At 30.0% G+C, this 19340-nt stretch overlaps 2 protein-coding genes and 1 long non-coding RNA gene across 8 annotated transcripts; 2 read left to right on the top strand and 1 right to left on the bottom strand.

The window, feature by feature from the left end:
• Window positions 1–630: 630 nt before the first annotated feature.
• On the top strand, window positions 631–3814 carry LOC145186376 (zinc finger MYM-type protein 1-like). Its single transcript, XM_090098148.1, has 2 exons — window positions 631–849; window positions 1172–3814. The coding sequence occupies exon 2, from the start codon at window positions 1276–1278 to the stop codon at window positions 3790–3792; it is 2517 nt and encodes an 838-aa protein (XP_089954274.1). The 5' UTR covers window positions 631–849; window positions 1172–1275; the 3' UTR covers window positions 3793–3814.
• A 3395-nt stretch (window positions 3815–7209) lies between these two features.
• On the bottom strand, window positions 7210–12465 carry LOC149884318 (uncharacterized). Its single transcript, XR_016455745.1, has 3 exons — window positions 12348–12465; window positions 7479–7563; window positions 7210–7348 (listed from the first exon to the last, which is right to left on the bottom strand). It is a non-coding gene; the product is annotated as an uncharacterized LOC149884318 (long non-coding RNA).
• Window positions 9496–17518, top strand: LOC145185121 (uncharacterized). Of its 6 annotated transcripts, none has more exons than XM_090098146.1 (13): window positions 9496–9982; window positions 13198–13375; window positions 13986–14190; window positions 14307–14424; window positions 14511–14723; window positions 14828–15072; window positions 15154–15371; window positions 15630–15933; window positions 16026–16111; window positions 16232–16587; window positions 16699–16891; window positions 17002–17100; window positions 17200–17518. In XM_090098146.1, exons 2-13 carry the CDS (start codon window positions 13251–13253, stop codon window positions 17468–17470), a joined length of 2433 nt encoding a protein of 810 aa, XP_089954272.1. In that variant the 5' UTR covers window positions 9496–9982; window positions 13198–13250; the 3' UTR covers window positions 17471–17518. The 6 variants fall into 6 exon arrangements, 5 of the variants coding, with proteins under 5 accessions (XP_089954272.1, XP_079917027.2, XP_089954271.1 ...); XM_080060901.2 differs by lacking the exon at window positions 9496–9982 and adding an exon at window positions 11285–11490; XR_016455742.1 differs by lacking the exon at window positions 9496–9982 and adding an exon at window positions 11288–11490 and having other exon boundaries at window positions 15503–15933.
• The last annotated feature ends 1822 nt before the right edge of the window (window positions 17519–19340 follow it).

Raw genomic sequence — 19340 nt, forward strand, 5'->3', positions numbered from 1 at the left:
CATTTCTATCTCTTTCGGTATAAAAAATTAGGAAAACATGCACAAAGTTTTATATTTAACTTCGTAATTTTAACTTCATGATAATTACAATTAAGGTTATTGTTGGTGCGCTTTAATGTTTATCAAATATAAAAAAAAATATTGCGACGTTTGAGATACGTGTTTCAGAGTCTTGAATGCGTGTATTACGAAACACAAAAACTGAACGAAATTTATTAATTTATTCGGTGTAATTTTAAGTATACTCAACGCCGTTAATGCATGTTCTCAAACTTTTTTTGTCTTGTTTGTTCTCGGTGATAACAAGCATATTTTTTTTCCGGCCTGCAACATTTGTTTTTCAGTTAAAGCTATATATACTGCAACTTTAGCGAAACTGCAAGTTAAAGGATCATCAATAGACAGCTCTGACATAACAAAAGATTGAGTTGATTTTATTATAAATCTGTTGTTTACTTGTATTCTAAATTTGGTTAAGTAAATTTATATTCTGCCCGCTATTTTACATGTTTACATTAATCTATGGTAATTTAAAGACCGGAATTTTAGTAAAATAGTTTTATGGCATTATAAATTAGGGGTGGTTCCGTGGCCGTATTAAAAATAGGCCCTAAGGCCCGTGTTTTTTTTTTTGTTTTTTTTACTTTTTTTTTTTTTTTTTTAGGAAACCAGATAAATATTCCTATGTTTCTCAGTTTTTTTAAATCAATTTATTGGGAGCTGCGGAGGCGTTGTGAATAAATAAATGAATAGAGATTTACTATATCTCTATCTTCGTATATTTGGCGGAATTTTGGTATTCGCAAATATTTTTTAAATTATCTTTCCGCATAAAGATGTTTTGAGAACATTCAAGTTATTTATGTTTCCATATGTATCTATGTCCGCACAACTATCAGTTTTTAAAAAACACGCTAAAAAAATTAACTTCGTGACATAAATTTTTTAATTAAATAGGTTTTGTAAGAGAATGCTTTTAAAACATTCGTTGATGTAAAAACCTTTTAAAGGAAAAACAATTATATTAGTGAATGATTTTAAAGCACTCTCTTATAAAACCTATTTGATTAGAAAATTTATGTCACGAAGTTAATTTTTTAGCGTGTATTTAAAAAACTAATAGTTGTGCGGACATAGATGGAAACATAAATAAACTTGAATGTTCTCAAACATTAAAACATCAAAAAAAAATTTATTTTATTTTATTTTATGATCACTTCCGTTACCGCAGAAAATTACAGCATTGCTCATTCGTTTACAAAATTAAAATAAAAAATGAAAAGGAGCGGCCTGAGCGGTTGGGACAAAATGCAAAAAAAGAAGAAGAATGAGATTCAATTTAATGAATTATTGAACAAAAATAAAAAAATGACTGAGTTTTGTAATACTGCAAGTAGTGTCTCGGTATCAGCTACAGCGAGAGCGAGTTCAAATTCACTAACTATGTCAATAATGTCAGCACCAGTTCCAGGTAGTGCTAATAGTGTCCCTGCAGACTCAGCTACAGCAAGTTCAAGCGTCTCAACTATCTCAGCAGTGTTACCCCTGGCTCTGACGACCCACACTGTCAACACCGATGTGGCTGAGTGGATTATAACCGACGACCTGCGTGAGTATTTCAGCAAAAGTGCAGATGGGTTTTTATCATGCCAACATATGGATAGCGATTTTAAATTATCTATTAAAGTACTGCCTGGTGACACTTTTAAGTTTAAACGACAGTGTACAAAGTCCCTTTTTTTCCGGGAAAAAGTGAATGGTGAGAAAATTAAGAGAGACTGGATTTGCTATTCCCCATCAACTGGTAAGGTTTTCTGCGCCCATTGTAAATTATTTAATTCAAAATGTGGAATTGGAGCATCTGCTTTGATGTCATCAGGATATGATGATTGGAAACACGCTGCAAGAGACTTAGCTCGCCATGAAACAAGTGAAACCCACATTCAATCAATTGAAACCCTTTTAACACGTAGGAAAGCTGGAGAGCACATTAGTAAGAGGCTCACAGAGCAATTTGAATCAGAGAAAAAGTACTGGAATGACATACTGTTGCGTATTCTTACCGTAATCAAAATGTTGGCATCGCGTGGGTTGTCATTCCGTGGCAGTAACGAAATTGTGGGTTCTGTCCACAATGGCAATTATTTAGGTTGCTTAGAGCTAGTGGCTGAGTTTGACCCATTGCTTGCAGAACATATTCAGAAAAGAGCGAACAAAGGCCGAGGTCATGTGTCATATCTGTCATCAACTATATGTGATGAATTTATTCATGTGTTAAGTCGTGACGTTTTGGACCACATTTTAACTGAGATTAAAGAAGCAAAATACTTTGCAGTTAGTGTTGACTCAACACCAGATATTTCACATGTAGATCAGCTTACCATTATATTCCGTTACATGACTTCTAAAGGACCAGTTGAACGTTTTGTGACATTTATCCCTATAGAAGAGCACACTGGGGAAGGATTAGCAACAAAGTTACTTGATTTTATGGAAAATACTGGCATTTCAATTAAAGACTGCCGAGGTCAATCCTACGATAATGCTGCCAACATGAGTGGCCGTTTCAATGGCATGCAAGCAAAAATAAAAGAACATAATAACTTAGCTGAATACATACCATGTTGTGCTCATTCGCTTAACCTTGTTGGTCAATGTGCTGTAGGATGTTGTTCTGAGGCTGTAACGTTTTTTGACTTTGTAAATAAGCTGTTTGTATTTTTTTCTGCCTCCACCTCTCGTTGGAATCGTTTGATGGCAGTTTTAAAACCACTTAATATGCCTACCTTAAAAAGGTTATCTGATACCAGATGGTCAGCACATTATGATGCTGTACACTCCCTCCAGGTTGGCTATACGCAAGTGAAGTCTACACTGGATATCATGTGTCAAGATATGTCCCAAAAGCCAGAAACACGACTTGAAGCCGCAGGATTGAAAGATATAATGAGTCATCATGAAACAGGTATCCTAGTTCAATTGTGGTCAAAAATTCTGAATAGGTTCAATTTCACTAGCAATTACTTACAAGGGGAAGACATGGATCTCAACACCGCTACGGAACTGCTTCGTTCTTTGGGTGATTTTGTTCATTCTCTTCGGAGCCAGTTCACAGCATTTGAAAAGGAAGGAAAGGATCTGGGTACCGATTCGTACAAAGGTGAATCAAGGCGAAAGCGCAAGAGGAACCAAGGATGGGATTATGGTGATTCAGAAGATCTAGAGTTATCCCCTTCTGATAAGTTTAAAGTTCAGTGTTTTTTTCCTATAGTTGATCAATTGTTAGTTGTTCTTAAACAGAGGGCTAATGCATATGATACAGTCAGCAAAAGGTTTGGTTTTCTTAAAAATCTACAATCTTTGTCCAATGATGGTATGAGAGATCATGTTTCATTTGTATGTGAAACATATTTTGAAGATGTTGAACCTAACTGTCATGGTGAATTTATTCACTTCACTTCTCTGTTTGCCAAATTGTCACCGCCCAATGAAACTGATTGTGTTGAACTGCAAATGTACACCTTTCTAGTTAAGAATAGTTTGACCGATACCTTTGTGAATGTCTACACTGTGTTGAGAATTTATTTGTCTCTTATGGTCACAAACTGTACTGGAGAAAGATCTTTTTCAGTCCTTAAAAGAGTTAAGAATGAACTTAGATCAACAATGGGACAACCTCGCTTAAATGATTTGGCTTTATTATGCATTGAAAGTGACATAGTTAGATCAAGAGATTTCACAGTAGTGATCAAGAAGTTTGCTTCAAAAAAGGCCAGAAAAGTCAATATATAAAAAACTATTTTAAAGTGAATTGATTAACTAAATAGTACATAAATTATGCTACAATTTATATTTATTGTTTTTTTTATACTACCTTACCGCCACATTAGGCCCTCCTATACTTACAGCCCCAGGCCTAAAAATGTCCTAATCCGGCCCTGGGTGGTTCATATCACAGTAATGTTTAAATTTTGAGCTTAGACTTTTAAATAAACCTTAAGAGGTTTAACTTTAAAAGTCTAACTAGTCGTATGTCAGTTTGTGTGTTCTTCACACTCATATTAATAAAAAATTTCATATAAAATGGAAAAAACAGATTTTAAACTTGAAATAACTAATTTTTTCGACCTTTAATATGTTTGCAGAGATATGATTGGTTAGAAATTAAACATATAACTTAAAACTTGTTTGAAAAATTGTTTCCTCAATTTAATGCTTTTTATCTTGATTGAGAGCAGCACCATTTAATACCAAAATATGGCTCATCAACTATAAAGCAAAATTTTATATCTAAACTTGAGTAATTTAAAAAAAATTTAACTTTGCTTGATTTTAGACAAACCAAAGCGCTAGGAGAGAAAAAAAAAAATTTTTTTTTAAATTATTTGGGTTAAAAAAATGCAGTGAAACATGACCTTTTTATAAAAACGCAAAATTCGTGTATTTTCCAGAACAAGCATTAACGGCGTTGAGTATGATTTTAATGTTTTTCAGAATTTTCCGAACATTTCATTCTAACCAAATCAAAGATTTTTCTGAATTTTTTTTTCTATTAAAACAGCGAATCCAAAGTTTGCTATATAAACGCACTTATACTTTGCTTTATAAACGCACTAAAAGGAACGATCGAAGATTAAGTTTAACAAAAGAATGCTTTGTTAAACAATTAATAAATAGGTTTCTTGAATACCAAGAAAAGCAAAACATTACGGCATTTACATCCTTTTTTACGTCACAACAACACGAAGTATCGACACGATACGTATTAAAACGAATTATATTTTAGCGATTTAAGCGAACTTACATCAAACAACAATTTATTTCTCACTATCGAGTTTTAGTAAAACCGATGGGTCATATTCCAACCTTCTCATCCTTTTTGACTCATCAACTTGCTGATGTCAATTAGGGATTGCTAGTCTACGGTATACTAAAAATTTAGTGTACAGTTTACCGTATAGTATACCGTAAAGTATACTGTAAAGTTTTATGTAAACTAAACTTTTTACTTATTGATTTTTGTTATTATTATTATTAATTTATTTCAGATCAGAGAAATCCATGGAATAAACAATCTTAAATCTTAAAACGGTGAAGAGAAGCAAAAACAGCGTGGTACAAAAATATAACAACTTAACAAACTAAAGTTTTCAAATTTATAATTGGTTTTCCATCCGAACTGAGAATTGTACATACAGTATTTAACTGCTAACCGACTTTTACATCTAAGAAAACATTAAAGAGTATGTACCCTGAATTTCCTAAGATGTACCAGAAGTGTACCAGAATTACCAGAGGTGTAGTTGAAATTATCTAAGGATTCTTATAAGCAAAATACTAAATCCTAAGTTACTTAACTATCCAGTTAGGCAATCTACAGTTAACTCCCGGTTTTCGAACTGGCATTTATTTGAATTTCCCGTTTATCCGAAGCAATTTTCCTTCCTCGTGAATTTTTCTTAAGAAACTGACAAAATCAGTTATTCGAAATTTTGGTTATTCAAAGTAAATTCTTATTCCCTTAGGAGGTTCGAATAACCGGGAGTTTATTTTGTTTTTTCATTTTAAGCCATTCATTTTAAAACATTTTTTTTTTTTGCAGTGTATAAAAGATATTTAGAATGTTATTTCTTGAAAAAGTAAAATTTAGTTAAATTCATTTTTTTAAATTTCTTGTTTATACTAATTGCTAAACAAAATTGTACTCACTTTTTTTTTTTTTGTAACATTCCTTTAAAACAAACGCAGAACATTCCGGTGTAGCAGCTTAAAATAACTCCCTGTAAAAAAATACTCCCGGAGTACTTATTTCCTAGTCAAAAAGTACTCCCCCAGTCATTTTAAGCTAGTAAATAAATACTCCCTTTAGTAAATAAGTACTCCCAATGAGAGTACTTATTACCATTTAAATTAAATTCGAAAAGCAATCTTTTAATGACAATTGATTTTACATTTGTAAATTCTGTTTTGTGGTAAATTGAGCAGTATTATGTTATAGTTAAGTTCTTAAACTTATTAAAAACCAAGTGAACTTAGTAGTATATCAAGGCTGAAAAAGGATTTGAAGACATTGCGATGCATCGCTTGTCGTAAAATTGTTCCTTCAATATCGAAAGTAAATTTTACACACACTTAAAATAAAAAATGGCGAGACATGTTGATTTTGTTGCAATTGAAAAGTACCTTAAAGAAAAAGTTTATCCTCTAGAAATTAAAGCTGATAAAGGAAAGAAATCTAATTTTCGAAAAGCTTGCAAAAATTTTAGCATTTTATCTGGACAATTACTATACCGTAGCAAAAAGTTAGTCGTTGCTTGTAAAGATCAACAGCAAAAGATAATATCTGACATTCATTTTGGTCTTAGTGAAAATTCCAAAGCAAAAGCAATGGCCTCGCACCGTGGAAGAGATGCAACTCATCACAAAATCTTTAGCAGGTTTTACTGGCACAATATTAAATTCGACGTAGAAAAGTTTATTCAAAAGTGTGATCAATGTCAAAAACATGGTAGAATAATAAGTTCTTCAACAGAACTTTATTCCATTCCAATTGTAAGTAAAGCAATGGAACAAGTTGGAATTGATGTTTGTAATTTGCCAGAGGTTGATGGTTTTAAACATTTAGTTGTCTGTATAGACTATTTCACAAAATGGTCAGAAGCTAAACCTCTTAAAAACAAAACTGCTGATTCAATTGCACTCTTTTTATATGAAGTAACCTGTCGACACGGGTGCATTAAAATACAAATTAATGATCAAGGAAGAGAGTTTGTAAATGAAGTCAGCGAAAAATTGCATGCAATGACAGGAACTGAGCAAAGGGTAACTTCTGCTTACCATCCCCAATCTAATGGCTTATGTGAGCGTCAGAATTCTTGATGAAAAAGCTGTAGAATGGCCCTACATTATTGAAGGAATTTTATTTGCACATCATGTTAGCAAGCACACTTCAACAAAATATTCACCATTTTTTCTATTATATAATCGAGAACCCACTTTACCTGTAGATGTTAAATACGGAATGGTTGATATTAAAAAGCATGACATTGAAAGTTTTGACAGAGAAACTTTTGATGCAGTTCTTACTTCTTTTATTTCTTTACGAGAAAAAGTTTACCATACCGCATTCAAAAACATTCAAACTGCTCAAAATAAACAGCAGAAAGATTATAATAAACGCCATCAAGCACCTCATTTGATTGGAATTAATGATAAAGTTCTTTTAAAAAATCAAAAAAGGATAGATAGAAAAGGAGGAAAATTTTCATTTAAATGGCTTGGTCCATATACAGTACATTCAATTTCTAAAAACAACTTGTGCACTTTGGTTAACCAAAAAAATACTACTCTAAAGAAAAAATACAACGTTACTTTACTTAAGCCATACATTGATAAAAATAAAAAGTCATTATATAATGATATGTTGAGTTCTTGTGTTGAAACTGAAGAAAAAGTTACAAGTTTATGGTGCATGTTACCTGACGAAGTTGTTGAAATGATATTGATTAGTGCAGTGAAAACATCCATTATTGTTACGGAAACATATCAATCGTTGTATCATACCTGTAAGAGATTTAAAAACATTTTGCAACAAAAAAAAAAGTTTCTTCTTCCGCGTATTTTCCTTAAATTTCAAGATTAAATTTCAAGACTCTTTCAAGATTAAATTTCAAGACTCAAGAAAAATTTCAAGATTAAATTTCAAGACTCTCAAGTTTAATGCAACGGAACAATAGAATAAAAGTAAGTATTCAAAAGTTATTAAAAGTATTTGGATCTTTTAGTGGAGTTGCAGCTTGCTTGAACAATATTGTCAATAATGAAAAATGGAAATCTGCATGGATTATCATTTGTGCAGAAAAACATTCATGGTTTACAGTTGAACAAACATTTTGGAAATCACATCAAATAATCAATTCAGTTGACTCAAAAAAGGCTTTAAAACCTCAAAAACTATGGTTAAATTTTCCAAATCTTTATCATCTTAAAAATGAAGATAAACAGATTTTGTTGTCTCATAATTCGTGGCTAAATGACAACATCATGGATGCTGCCCAAATGCTTATTTGTAAACAGCTAGGACCAAATGCAGAATTCCAATCTGTACTAAATTCTCAAAAATGTTCAAATAATCCATACCAGCCAGTCAATACTGAACATATTCAACTTATGCATAATGGTTCATGCCATTGGTTTCTTACATTTTGTTCTAATGGAAGAGTTAATATTTGTGATAGTCTTTATGATTCACTGAATCCTGTTTCTTTGAAATGTGTTCAGTCTTTATATAAAAACAATGTTAATAGTAATGAAGACTTACTTATAACTTTTCTGCCTGTACAAAAACAAACAGATGATTTTAATTGTGGATTGTTTGCTGTTGCCTTTGCAGCCGAATTATTAGCAGGTAAATCACCTATGGAAACGAACTTTGATGTATTGAAAATGCGGGGACACTTGTTATCATGTTTAAAGTCTCAGCATCTTTTACCTTTTCCTCAAAAGAATTTTTTTTGTTTATAAATATTGTATTCAAACACAATAATTACAACTGTAAAACTTTATAAACTGTAAATAATTACTTTTATCTATTAATTATTTTTTTGTACCAAAACCGCAGGCCAAAAATAGTGCTGGGTTCCAGTATTAGCATTTTTTTAGAAAAGAAAAATTAGGAAGAAATTTTTAATAAGGGATTTTCTCATGATAATCCCAAGGAATCATAAGGATTCTAAATACTACAAGATATAACTGTTTAAAATAAAAATAAAAAATTAACCATGGGAAACCCAATAAAATGCCGATTAAAGCCGATTACCAAAAAAAACGGTACAAGTAGAAAGAAAAAATATCCTCTTGATAAAATTTGGAGGTGCCACGGTATTTTTATAATATTTTTGAAAACTTTAAAGGAAGTAAAATAATAAAAGATGCAACCTCTTTTCGATGTAAAAATACTGTAAAAACCATCTGTTTTTTAACCAATGTTGTTACGCTTAAAATTATTTAATCAGTACGCATCAGAGAGATGCGACGCGCCACCTCAAATTCAGTGTTATATTTATATATTTCAAAATTCAACTTTAGGGGAGTACTTATATCCTGGGGGAGTATTTTTATCCCAGGAAATAATTACTCCCGTGAGTAATTATTTCCTAGGATAAAAATACTCCCGGAGTACATATTTCCTAGGAAATAAATACTCCGGGAGTATTTATTGACGGGATTAACTTTAGACTGCTATACCGGCATAAATTAGTAAGCATCGGCGTTTGGTTTTTTGGTTTTTAACGAACAATAACGAAAATAAGTATTAAATTCTATATCAGTAATTTGGAATAATTTAAAAATAAAGTTTTTCATTCAAAGCTATAAGATTTTAGAGAAAATTGCGATATCTCATATACTTATGTTGTCTTGTTTTAACCCTTTAAGGCATTACGCAGAATTACTGTTCGATAAAAACTGCTAAACTTAATTTTATACCAAGCTTTTTTTTTTCTTTTTTTTTTTAAATACAAACTATGGTGAATAAAAACTTGTTTTACCAAAAGCTTTGATGATTTAAACGCAGAAAGAGTTCTGTTTTATTAAACTTCAGAAGATTGAGTTGCAACATTAATATAGAAAAAAAAAAAAAAAGATTGGTTATTTTACGCTATTTTCGAAAAACCAAACGCCGATGTTTATAAAATAGTACTGCCCAAAGGGTTCATTGCCCGAACATGGTTTAACTCTGGACACTTTTTAAAACGCTTGGTCGGTTGGACCTCTGGTTGTAAAGTACTACAGGTTACTTAAGCATTAATTCTATTTATATCCTGTATGTATTGAATATGGATGTTTACAAACCTTTGTTAGTACCGAAATGGTTTTTGGAAGAATTTGCAAAAAGTGTTAAGCCGTGTAAATAGTTAAAATCAAAGCAAAAAGTACTCCACTTCATCAGAAATCATTACATTGGAAAACTATACCAAGTCAGGTATGTATAAATATAGGTAGCGTCTATACATGCTAAAAGCCATGGTTTTTTTGCATATGATGTTGGTTTTGATTACAAGTTTAAAATAAAACTACGAAGCAGCATTCTTAAATTTAAAAACACAATTTTCGTAACTTGGTTCCTTTGAAATATATATATATATATATATATATATATATATATATATATATATATATATATATATATATATATATATATATATATATATATATATATATATATATATATATATATATATATATATATATATATATATATATATATATATATATATATATATATATATATATGTTCATATGTACATGCACATGTAAATGTTAATATTAGCCCTTTTATAACCTGGCCACATATAGATCATTGTGTTTTATTATCAAGTCACTATTTGCAACGACCTGTGTTTTGTAACATTCTCACGAACTGAAAATATAATTCACCTATGTATATAGTTGATTTTCATCTATATTGACCTATGTTTTTATACAATTAATCAGCATAAAATTCCTTATCATAAATTTAGGGGGGGGGGGGGAGGAAAGCGTAGTTGCACAATATATATATATATATATATATATATATATATATATATATATATATATATATATATATATATATATATATATATATATATATATATATATATATATATATATCAAAATTTGTTTTATCATAATATCAGCTACGTAGGTTAATATCAATTATATTTTCAGTCAGTAAGAATTTTACAAACCGTAGGTTGTTGCAAATATAAACTTGATAATAAAATATTTTGGCTTTAAAATGATCTTTTATTGTATAAAAAAATTTTCTATGCAATCATTAATGATAATATCAAGATATCAAGATTGTTTGCCTATTAATTATGTTTTAAATGTGGAAATATTTCAATGACTTATTTTATATTTATACTTCAAAGGAATATCTGTCACTTTTTTTAAGTTTTAAGTTTGTTTTTTTTTTTATATATATATATATGCTAAAATCTGTGTTGTTCCTTGTAATTTCTGTTTGTTTGAGTACCAAGTTTTGTGTGTGTGCATAAACAGATGCAAAAGCAACCTTTTTATGTTTTTGTATGATGTAATAGCAGCATTTTGATCTTACTTCAGCAAAAATGAACACCCCTCCTCCATGTTATGCAATTGTTGCAGAGAGCACTTAACTTATAATTTAAAGGAGCTTCAAGTTCAGTGAGTTCCTTTCACTGAAAACAGAAAAAAACATGCCTAATATAAGTTTTGAGCATTCAAAGGAACGCTCAAAGTTACTGGCAGATTTGTACTCAAAATGGGTTCATGCTACTCAAGATCAATGAACACCTAACCAGGAACAATTTTCTAAATTCCTTCTTTTCTCTCTACATTTATGTATATACTTTTTTTAAAAAACTTAGTTACTTAGAAGTTTTGTCTATTCAGGGTTAGGCAGAGCAATTTATAATTTTATGTTTGGTTTTTAATCTGTTAAAATGAAGAATCTCAGAAGCAAAAGTAAGTTTGCATTTTTATAAAATATAGCATTACAATTGTTGTTGTTATTTTACATTTATGATCAAATTTTTGATGTTGTAATTTTTTATAAAAGATTATATAAATTCTCTTGCATGCATGTATACATAAAAAAAAAATATGCACACATTCGCAGATCTATATCTATCTATATGTGTGTGTATGCTTTATGACAATCATCAGTCATGAAATGCATGGTATTTCATGGCTGATGATTGCTGTAAGACATGAAACTTTAAGTACCATACATAGTTGTTGTTTCTTCATTTTATATCTATGAATATATATTGCTCTATTTACGCAAAGTATTGAGTATTGTTATACGAGCTATATGAATATATATATATATATATATATATATATATATATATATATATATATATATATATATATATATATATATATATATATATATATATATAAAAGGTTAAAACAGCTATATATATGTATAAATATATACATATACATATTTATATGTATCCAATAATGCAAGAAAATTAATATATATGTGTATATGTATGCATGTATGCAAGAAAACTATATGCAAGAAAAATATGTATGTGTATGTATATGTGTGTGTATATATACACACACAGATATATATAAACATTTATATGCATGCATATATGCAAGAGAATATATATGTGTATATATTTTTACATATATATTTTTTATATAAACACGCATATATATATATATGCGTGTTTACATATATATATATATATATATATATATATATATATATATATATATATATATATATATATATATATATATATATATATATATATATATGTAAATGTGTCTGTGTATTAGTAGGAGAAAAGAAAAATCTCTACCTGAGATCATAATCAATCATCAAATTAAAAAAGTATTTTCATTTATTCATTTTTTTCAAGTCTTCAATGAAACATTCACATTAAGCATTTATCTAATGCATGATTGGGAAAAGTGATGAAGCATTTATGTAGTTTTAAAATGCAGTCTTCAATCTGATGTAAGCAAATTGTATAAAAATTTTACAGTTGCATAAAATTTTAAAAGCATAGCTTTGAGTTGATCTTAAAAGTATGAAATAAGGACACCTAATGAATGCTCATAGTAATGAATAAATAATGTGAAAACAAAACCACCAATGTGACCCTCCTCCACACATTATAGATCATCTCCTCCACACTCTAAATTTATGAAATATTGTATCAAAAATTTATGAAAAACTTCTTCTCCTAATCATACTTCTTCAAGAAACATGCTCAGTAAGATTTTATTATACTTTAGTTTCTTGTATTAGTCTGTTATTATCCATATTATAGATATATTTGTTTTTTACCATACGTTATACTTGTAATATTGCATATTTTCAATTGCTGAGTGAAACACCGCAATATATGTAATTGTAGAAGTAGAAGGAGTATTGATATATGCTGTTACTATTTTTACATATGTATATATATATGTGTGTGTGTATATATATGTGTGAGTTTTTATATATATATATATATATATGTATATGTGTGTGTGTATATATATATATATATATATATATATATATATATATATATATATATATATATATGTATATATATATATATATATATATATATATATATATTATTTGATTGATTTAAATAAACTTTTAGTAAGCTGATTTATTGTTTTATATGTTATGAAAATAAATTTATTTTTTAGCCAGACAATCTCTGCACCAATCAAAGCACACTGACCCCCCAAATATTAATTACATGCAGAAGTTTTTGCCTGATGAACTTGTGTTAAAAGTGTGCAGTTTTATAAGACCAAAAGATCTTGCCAATTTATCATGCACATGCAAAAGACTTCAAGTTTTATGTGATGATTTATTTCTGTGGTATGATTATATAAATTTTTCAAATTTATGTCTATTCCATGAAACTTATAAATTTTATTGGCAATTTCTGTAAAGTATTTTTAAATATGACTGCATTTATTACCACTTTTAATAATATAGTTTTTTGTTGTTGTTTTTTTTTTGCTGACAAAGCATGCATTGAAAATTTCTTATCAATCATTTAGTAAGCAAATATCTTCACTTCATATTTTTCATCTTAACTTCATTTTTTTCATCTTTACTTCATATTTTTTTAAAAATCTGTTTTAAAGATTGTTTTGGAAAACCTATAATCATTTACTTTTTTGTAAATTTAATGTTTTTAAAAAAAACTGAAATCAGTTTAAAGTTAAATCTTTAAAATAAAAGTGAGAAATGTTTTTCTTTTCTAACTTTAATCAACACCGAAAATTTGTTTTAACAGATTGAGAAAGTGCTTTTTTTTTGAAAAAATAGTTACTAAGTAAATAAGTAAAGCAGCATTAGTAGACAATATATGAAATAGAAATTGTTTTTACCTCCCTCATGTTTAATTTATTGTAAACTTTAAAATTTTCTTAGACAAGGGATATATAGCTTGATTTATCAAGTTTTGCTTGTTTTATTTCAGGAAACGGCTTTATTATAATTGTTATAGACTGGAAGCTCCATTACAAAAGTGTCCATTGACAAAGCTTTATCAAGTTTTTCACATGATTAGTGGACCAGGCAGGCCTGAAATGTCATGGAAAAAGTTATTTCCATGTCTAATCAAGGCTAATCACATAACAAAAGATCAAAAACTAATCAAATATTTAGAAAATTTAGGAAGAAAGGTCAGTTTTTACGTGTGTGATCTGTTAACTAATTCAATGAAATCAAAAAATATTTTGATTTGTTTATGTAAACTCCTTTAAACTTGTAAAATGAACAAAAAAACGATTCTCTTTAGTGTTTTGCTTCAATACAAGAAGGAATAGACAATTCTACAAGTGGAATTTTACTCATACATCCAGATACATATATTGAGAGTTTAAAAATTAACACACCAGTCACACTAATTGGAGCAGGTTTGCTATTTTTTATTGATTTTTTAAAAATGGAAAAAATAGATGCATTTTAATAAACTAACAAATAGTTTATTGGCGTGTTTTAGGTTCTCCTGGTGGTCCAAATGAGATTCACATTTGTCATTCAACACAAACTGTTTTAAAACTTGGTCCAGGTGCTGGTAAAAGTCATATGGCATTTTTGCGATTGTCTATTCAAAGGCAAGATAGTAGTACACCTTCACGACATCATTGTATAGAAATTTGTAATGACAACTCGCCTATTATTCAAGATTGCCATATCACTTCGCAAAGTACCTGTTAGTTGTTGTTTACCTTTTTTAGTTTATAGAATGTCAGCTTTTTAAAAAACTTATAATAATTTATTATAAATTAATAATAATGATAAGTTGATTTCTGTAAGGTGCCGCTGCTGTCCATGTACATGGTTCTGGTTGTTCTCCACGAATAGTTCGCTGTAAGATATCTGATTGCGACAATGTTGGTTTATTTGTCAGTGAAGGGGCACAGGGAGTTTATGAAGATAATGACATTTTTTCAAATCGTCTTGCAGGAGTCTGGGTTAAGTCTGGTGCCAATCCAATAATGCGTCGGAATGAAGTACACCATGGAAAGGATGCTGGGTTTTTTATATTTGATGGTGGTATGGTAAGTTTTTTAATTCAAATCCTTTCTTATTCTATTTTTTTAGTTGTTTCAAGGAATTTTTACATTTCCTTTTATATTTAGGGTTACTATGAAGAAAATGATGTTCATAGTAATCGAATTGCTGGAATTGAGGTTCGTTCAGGAGCTAATCCAACTGTTGTGAGGTGTCATATACACCATGGTTTTACTGGTGGTATATATGTCCATGATGATGGGCGTGGAGAGTTCCTAGCTAACCGCATCCATACAAATACATTTGCTGGAGTTTGGGTAACATCCGGAAGTAATCCTACAATAAAGTAAATAAAATGCTTTGTTCACTTTTGTTGCAGTAAGTAGGAAAGTTGAATTAAATACGTAGTCTAAATTTCCATATAGTTTAGAAAAAGTTAGGGGATAGTAGATTTTCCAACATATTCGTTGTTTTCAGATTTTCTGACTGATGTTTATAAATGAAGCAATATTGATAATTATGAAGTAATAATGAATTAATATGAAAAATGGAAGTAAGTTATAAGTCAAGAATTTCTTCGCGACGAATCCATTATGAAATTTAGAGACAATGAAATTTATCATGGGCAGCAAGGTGGAATTTATGTATTTGGCGACGGGCGTGGTTTAATTGAGAACAATGATATTCACGGTAATGCTTTAGCTGGCATACAGATTCGATCAAACAGCAATCCAATTGTAAGGAAGAATCGAATTCATCATGGGTTGCATGGTGGTATTTACATTCATGAAGGAGGAATGGGTTTAATAGAAGAAAACGAAATTTATGCCAACACGCTAGCAGGAATTTGGATTACAACAGGAAGTGCACCTATTTTAAGACATAACAGGATACACAGCGGCAAACAGGTTTGATTAATTAAGTTAGTTAAGATTTTTTTTTTTTTTTTTTAAAAATGTATGAAAAAACATGAATTTTTTAAAGAGTGTGTTTTTTGCAGGTTGGTGTGTATTTTTATGACAAAGGATGCGGAACACTCGAAGATAACGAGATTTACAACCATAAATATTCTGGCATACAGATAAGGTAACTGTCTTTTTATTATGCATCAAATATTTTAAAAGAAATTGAATAAGTTAAAAATTATCAATTACAAACTAGTAAAGATAAAGTTGTGAAAATGCATTTATAAAATCGTTATTTCAGGAGTGGCAGCAATCCTGTCATTCGTCAGAACAAAATTTGGGGAGGTAAAAATGGTGGCGTTTTGATATATAATAGTGGTCAAGGTATTTTAGAAGACAACGAAATATTTGACAATGCTATGGCAGGAGTTTGGATCAAGACAGAAAGTAATCCTATCCTGAGACGTAATAAAATTCATGACGGTCATGAAGGAGGAGTTTGTATATTTAATAATGGCAAAGGGTTGCTAGAAGAAAATGACATCTTCCGTAATTCTCTCACTGGTGTTTTAATAAGCACATCAAGCTTCCCTGTGCTAAGGAGGAATCGTATTTTTGATGGCGGCGCTGCTGGTATTGAAATTACCAACGGTGCAGGTGATTTTTTGTTGCTTGTTTCAATTTTGTTTAAAAAAACACTGTTGTCAATCATACTGATTTGAAAATGTCAACTGAATTGAATCTATAAGGTTTTAAATTGTGTTTTAGGTGGAGTATTGCAGCGAAACGAGATATTCAATAACCGTTTTGATGGTATTTGTCTTGCCACTGGTGTAAAACCAAAGATGCTAGAGAATAACTGCCACGATAATAAAATGGCGCTTGCTGAAGCAATTTCTGCTGGCAAGTGTTTATATCAAGTATCTGGTAGTAGTTGTTACCCTATGCACGATTTTTTTAGGTAAAGTAGTTCAATAAATTTGTTATGCTTAAAAATTTTTTATAAAACTAGAAGAGCATTAACATTTTATGTTTATTTCCATTTGTGTTCATTTTTATTTTTATCCTCAGGTGCTTAACATGTTCATCCACAGAGAATCTCGCCATCTGTGTTAACTGCATAGAAATATGTCATAATGGACACGATGTTGAGTTTGTTCGGCATGACAGGTTTAAATAAAAACTACTTCATAAAAGAGAATGTATTTGTTAAACTGTCTTTCAATAAAGTATTTACCTCTGCTGTTCTGAAATGGGTTTTTTTTTTAGATTTTTTTGTGACTGTGGCGCTGGAACAACCCCTCATACCTGTAAAATAGCCTTATCTTCGACATCTATTCTAACATCAAAATTAAACAATACTCAAGCCAAAAAAACTAAATCTCCTAGAGCAGGTCGCTCGCCTAGCGCTAAAAAACGACGCGTTGGATCTGTGCGTTGTAGTCGCTCCAGTACTCGAAATCAACGGCGACTTAATCAGCAATCTGGAGTAGATAACCTTGACTCTATGAGTTCTGAAATCTATTCCATAGGAACATAGAATCATAGTTTGATTATTCTTTTTTTTTATATAAAGCAAAATTAAAAACGAATTTCGATAAATACAACATTTGGTTTTAGAAATCCTGCGTTTGTAAAAATTAGTTTTTAACTTAAATAAAAAACGCTTTTTGATGATCAGTTTTCAAAAAAAAAAATCATTTTGAGAATCTGCACGTAGCAATCTTGTATACTTCTACAAACAAAGCGTTTTCGTTTTCTCATCTCTTGAAGCGTTGAATTACTGCTAATTCGCTCCCAATCAAAATTTTTGTTTTTATCTGCGCGTATAATTTTTTTTTATATATATATATATATATATATATATATATATATATATATATATATATATATATATATATATATATATATATATATATATTATAAAGTTAAAAAATTGGCCGGTATACGACACTAAAACCCCAATCTTTTAAGTTCGTTGAAAAACGTTTCTTTTTTAATAATTAAATATTTATGATTTTACCATATGCAATTAAATCCTGAAGTTATAATTCTATGTAAATGTGAAAGTTTATTGTACAATATGTGGATTTTTATTTATGGCATTTGTATATATTTTATGGCCTCACGAAAAATTTAAAATATATTTATTACGCTCTGCTTCTTTCCTTCTCAGCTAAGGTTTATCAATTTAAAAATGGTCAAACTGAGGAAATAGATTTTTAAAATTTGAATAAAAGTAGAATGTCAAAATTTTAAAATTTCTGAAAATGTTTTTAAATGAAGATCTGCAAGTGTTATTTTCGTTCACTTGCTTTTAAAATGCTAAATGATCGTTGCGCGATCTATCAAAAATGCATTTTAGTCGATTAAATAAAATATTTAAGTAAGTGAAATTCAAAAGAAGACTTCGGTTATTTAAAAAATTATACAGAAATTAGCCATGGTAGAATGTAGCAGTTGTGGTAGCAGTAGCGTATTTCATCTCTTTCAACAGATGAAATGAACAAATTTAACGTTTTCGAGGGACATCCTAAGCAATTTTTGGCTTGTAATTCTTCTAAAGTAATTTCTTGTTAACTTATTACACTTTTCATGTTTATTACCTGATTAAAGCATCAAAAATTTAAATTAATTTTTGATACTGGAAATTTAACTTAAATTAACGCACCATGTGGTGGGGTTATGTCATGTTGATTGATAGAAAACAAGAAGCTCTCAGCGAAGAAAAAGGAAAAGGAGGGAAAACAAAGAGCAGCTTAATTTTAGTTGGACTTGTTGAGTGAAGAGTCGTTGGGATATGGTGGGCAAGCTGAACATTTGCCCAGGGCCCCGAGCTGATGGGTGCCCCTGACTATCGAGCACATATTTGTACTAAAGTGACTCGGTAATACTCGCGCAGTTGCACTCCTCGCCAAAGACACCGTGTGTTTTTTTCTGTGCACTCTAATTTGGTATAACATTTTGGACACAACCCTCAGAAGTCTGATTGCTCTGTAAAAATGGAATATGTGTATGGACTGTACAGTTTTCTCTTCTCCATGAAAAACATGACACAAAAAGCTGCAAGAGAGGTGCAAAATACTTGAAAAAACTTTTGAAGATATTGAAGCAGGTGATTTAACTTTGAAAGCCAATTCAACCATCCACACCTTTCACATCCATGTCTCTTCCTGTCCACAAGACATGTTGAACTATACTTACAGTAAGCAGTTTCTAGAGTTGTACTGTTATCACAGCATCGCACTGCATTTCCTCCCTACACTTTCAGCCTCCTTACACTTTCAGCCTCCTTACACTTTCAGCTGTATCAGAAGAAAGAAGTTTCTCTGCTTTAAAACTGATTAATTTATACCTGAGATCACCCTTGTCACAAGATCACATGATCAAATATGGCAAAGAGGACTGGC

Source organism: Hydra viridissima, unplaced genomic scaffold (assembly GCF_058129835.1).
Source record: "Hydra viridissima isolate aposymbiotic clone 2 unplaced genomic scaffold, HvirCarnegie_v1 scaffold_9, whole genome shotgun sequence".
Taxonomy (NCBI): domain Eukaryota; kingdom Metazoa; phylum Cnidaria; class Hydrozoa; order Anthoathecata; family Hydridae; genus Hydra; species Hydra viridissima.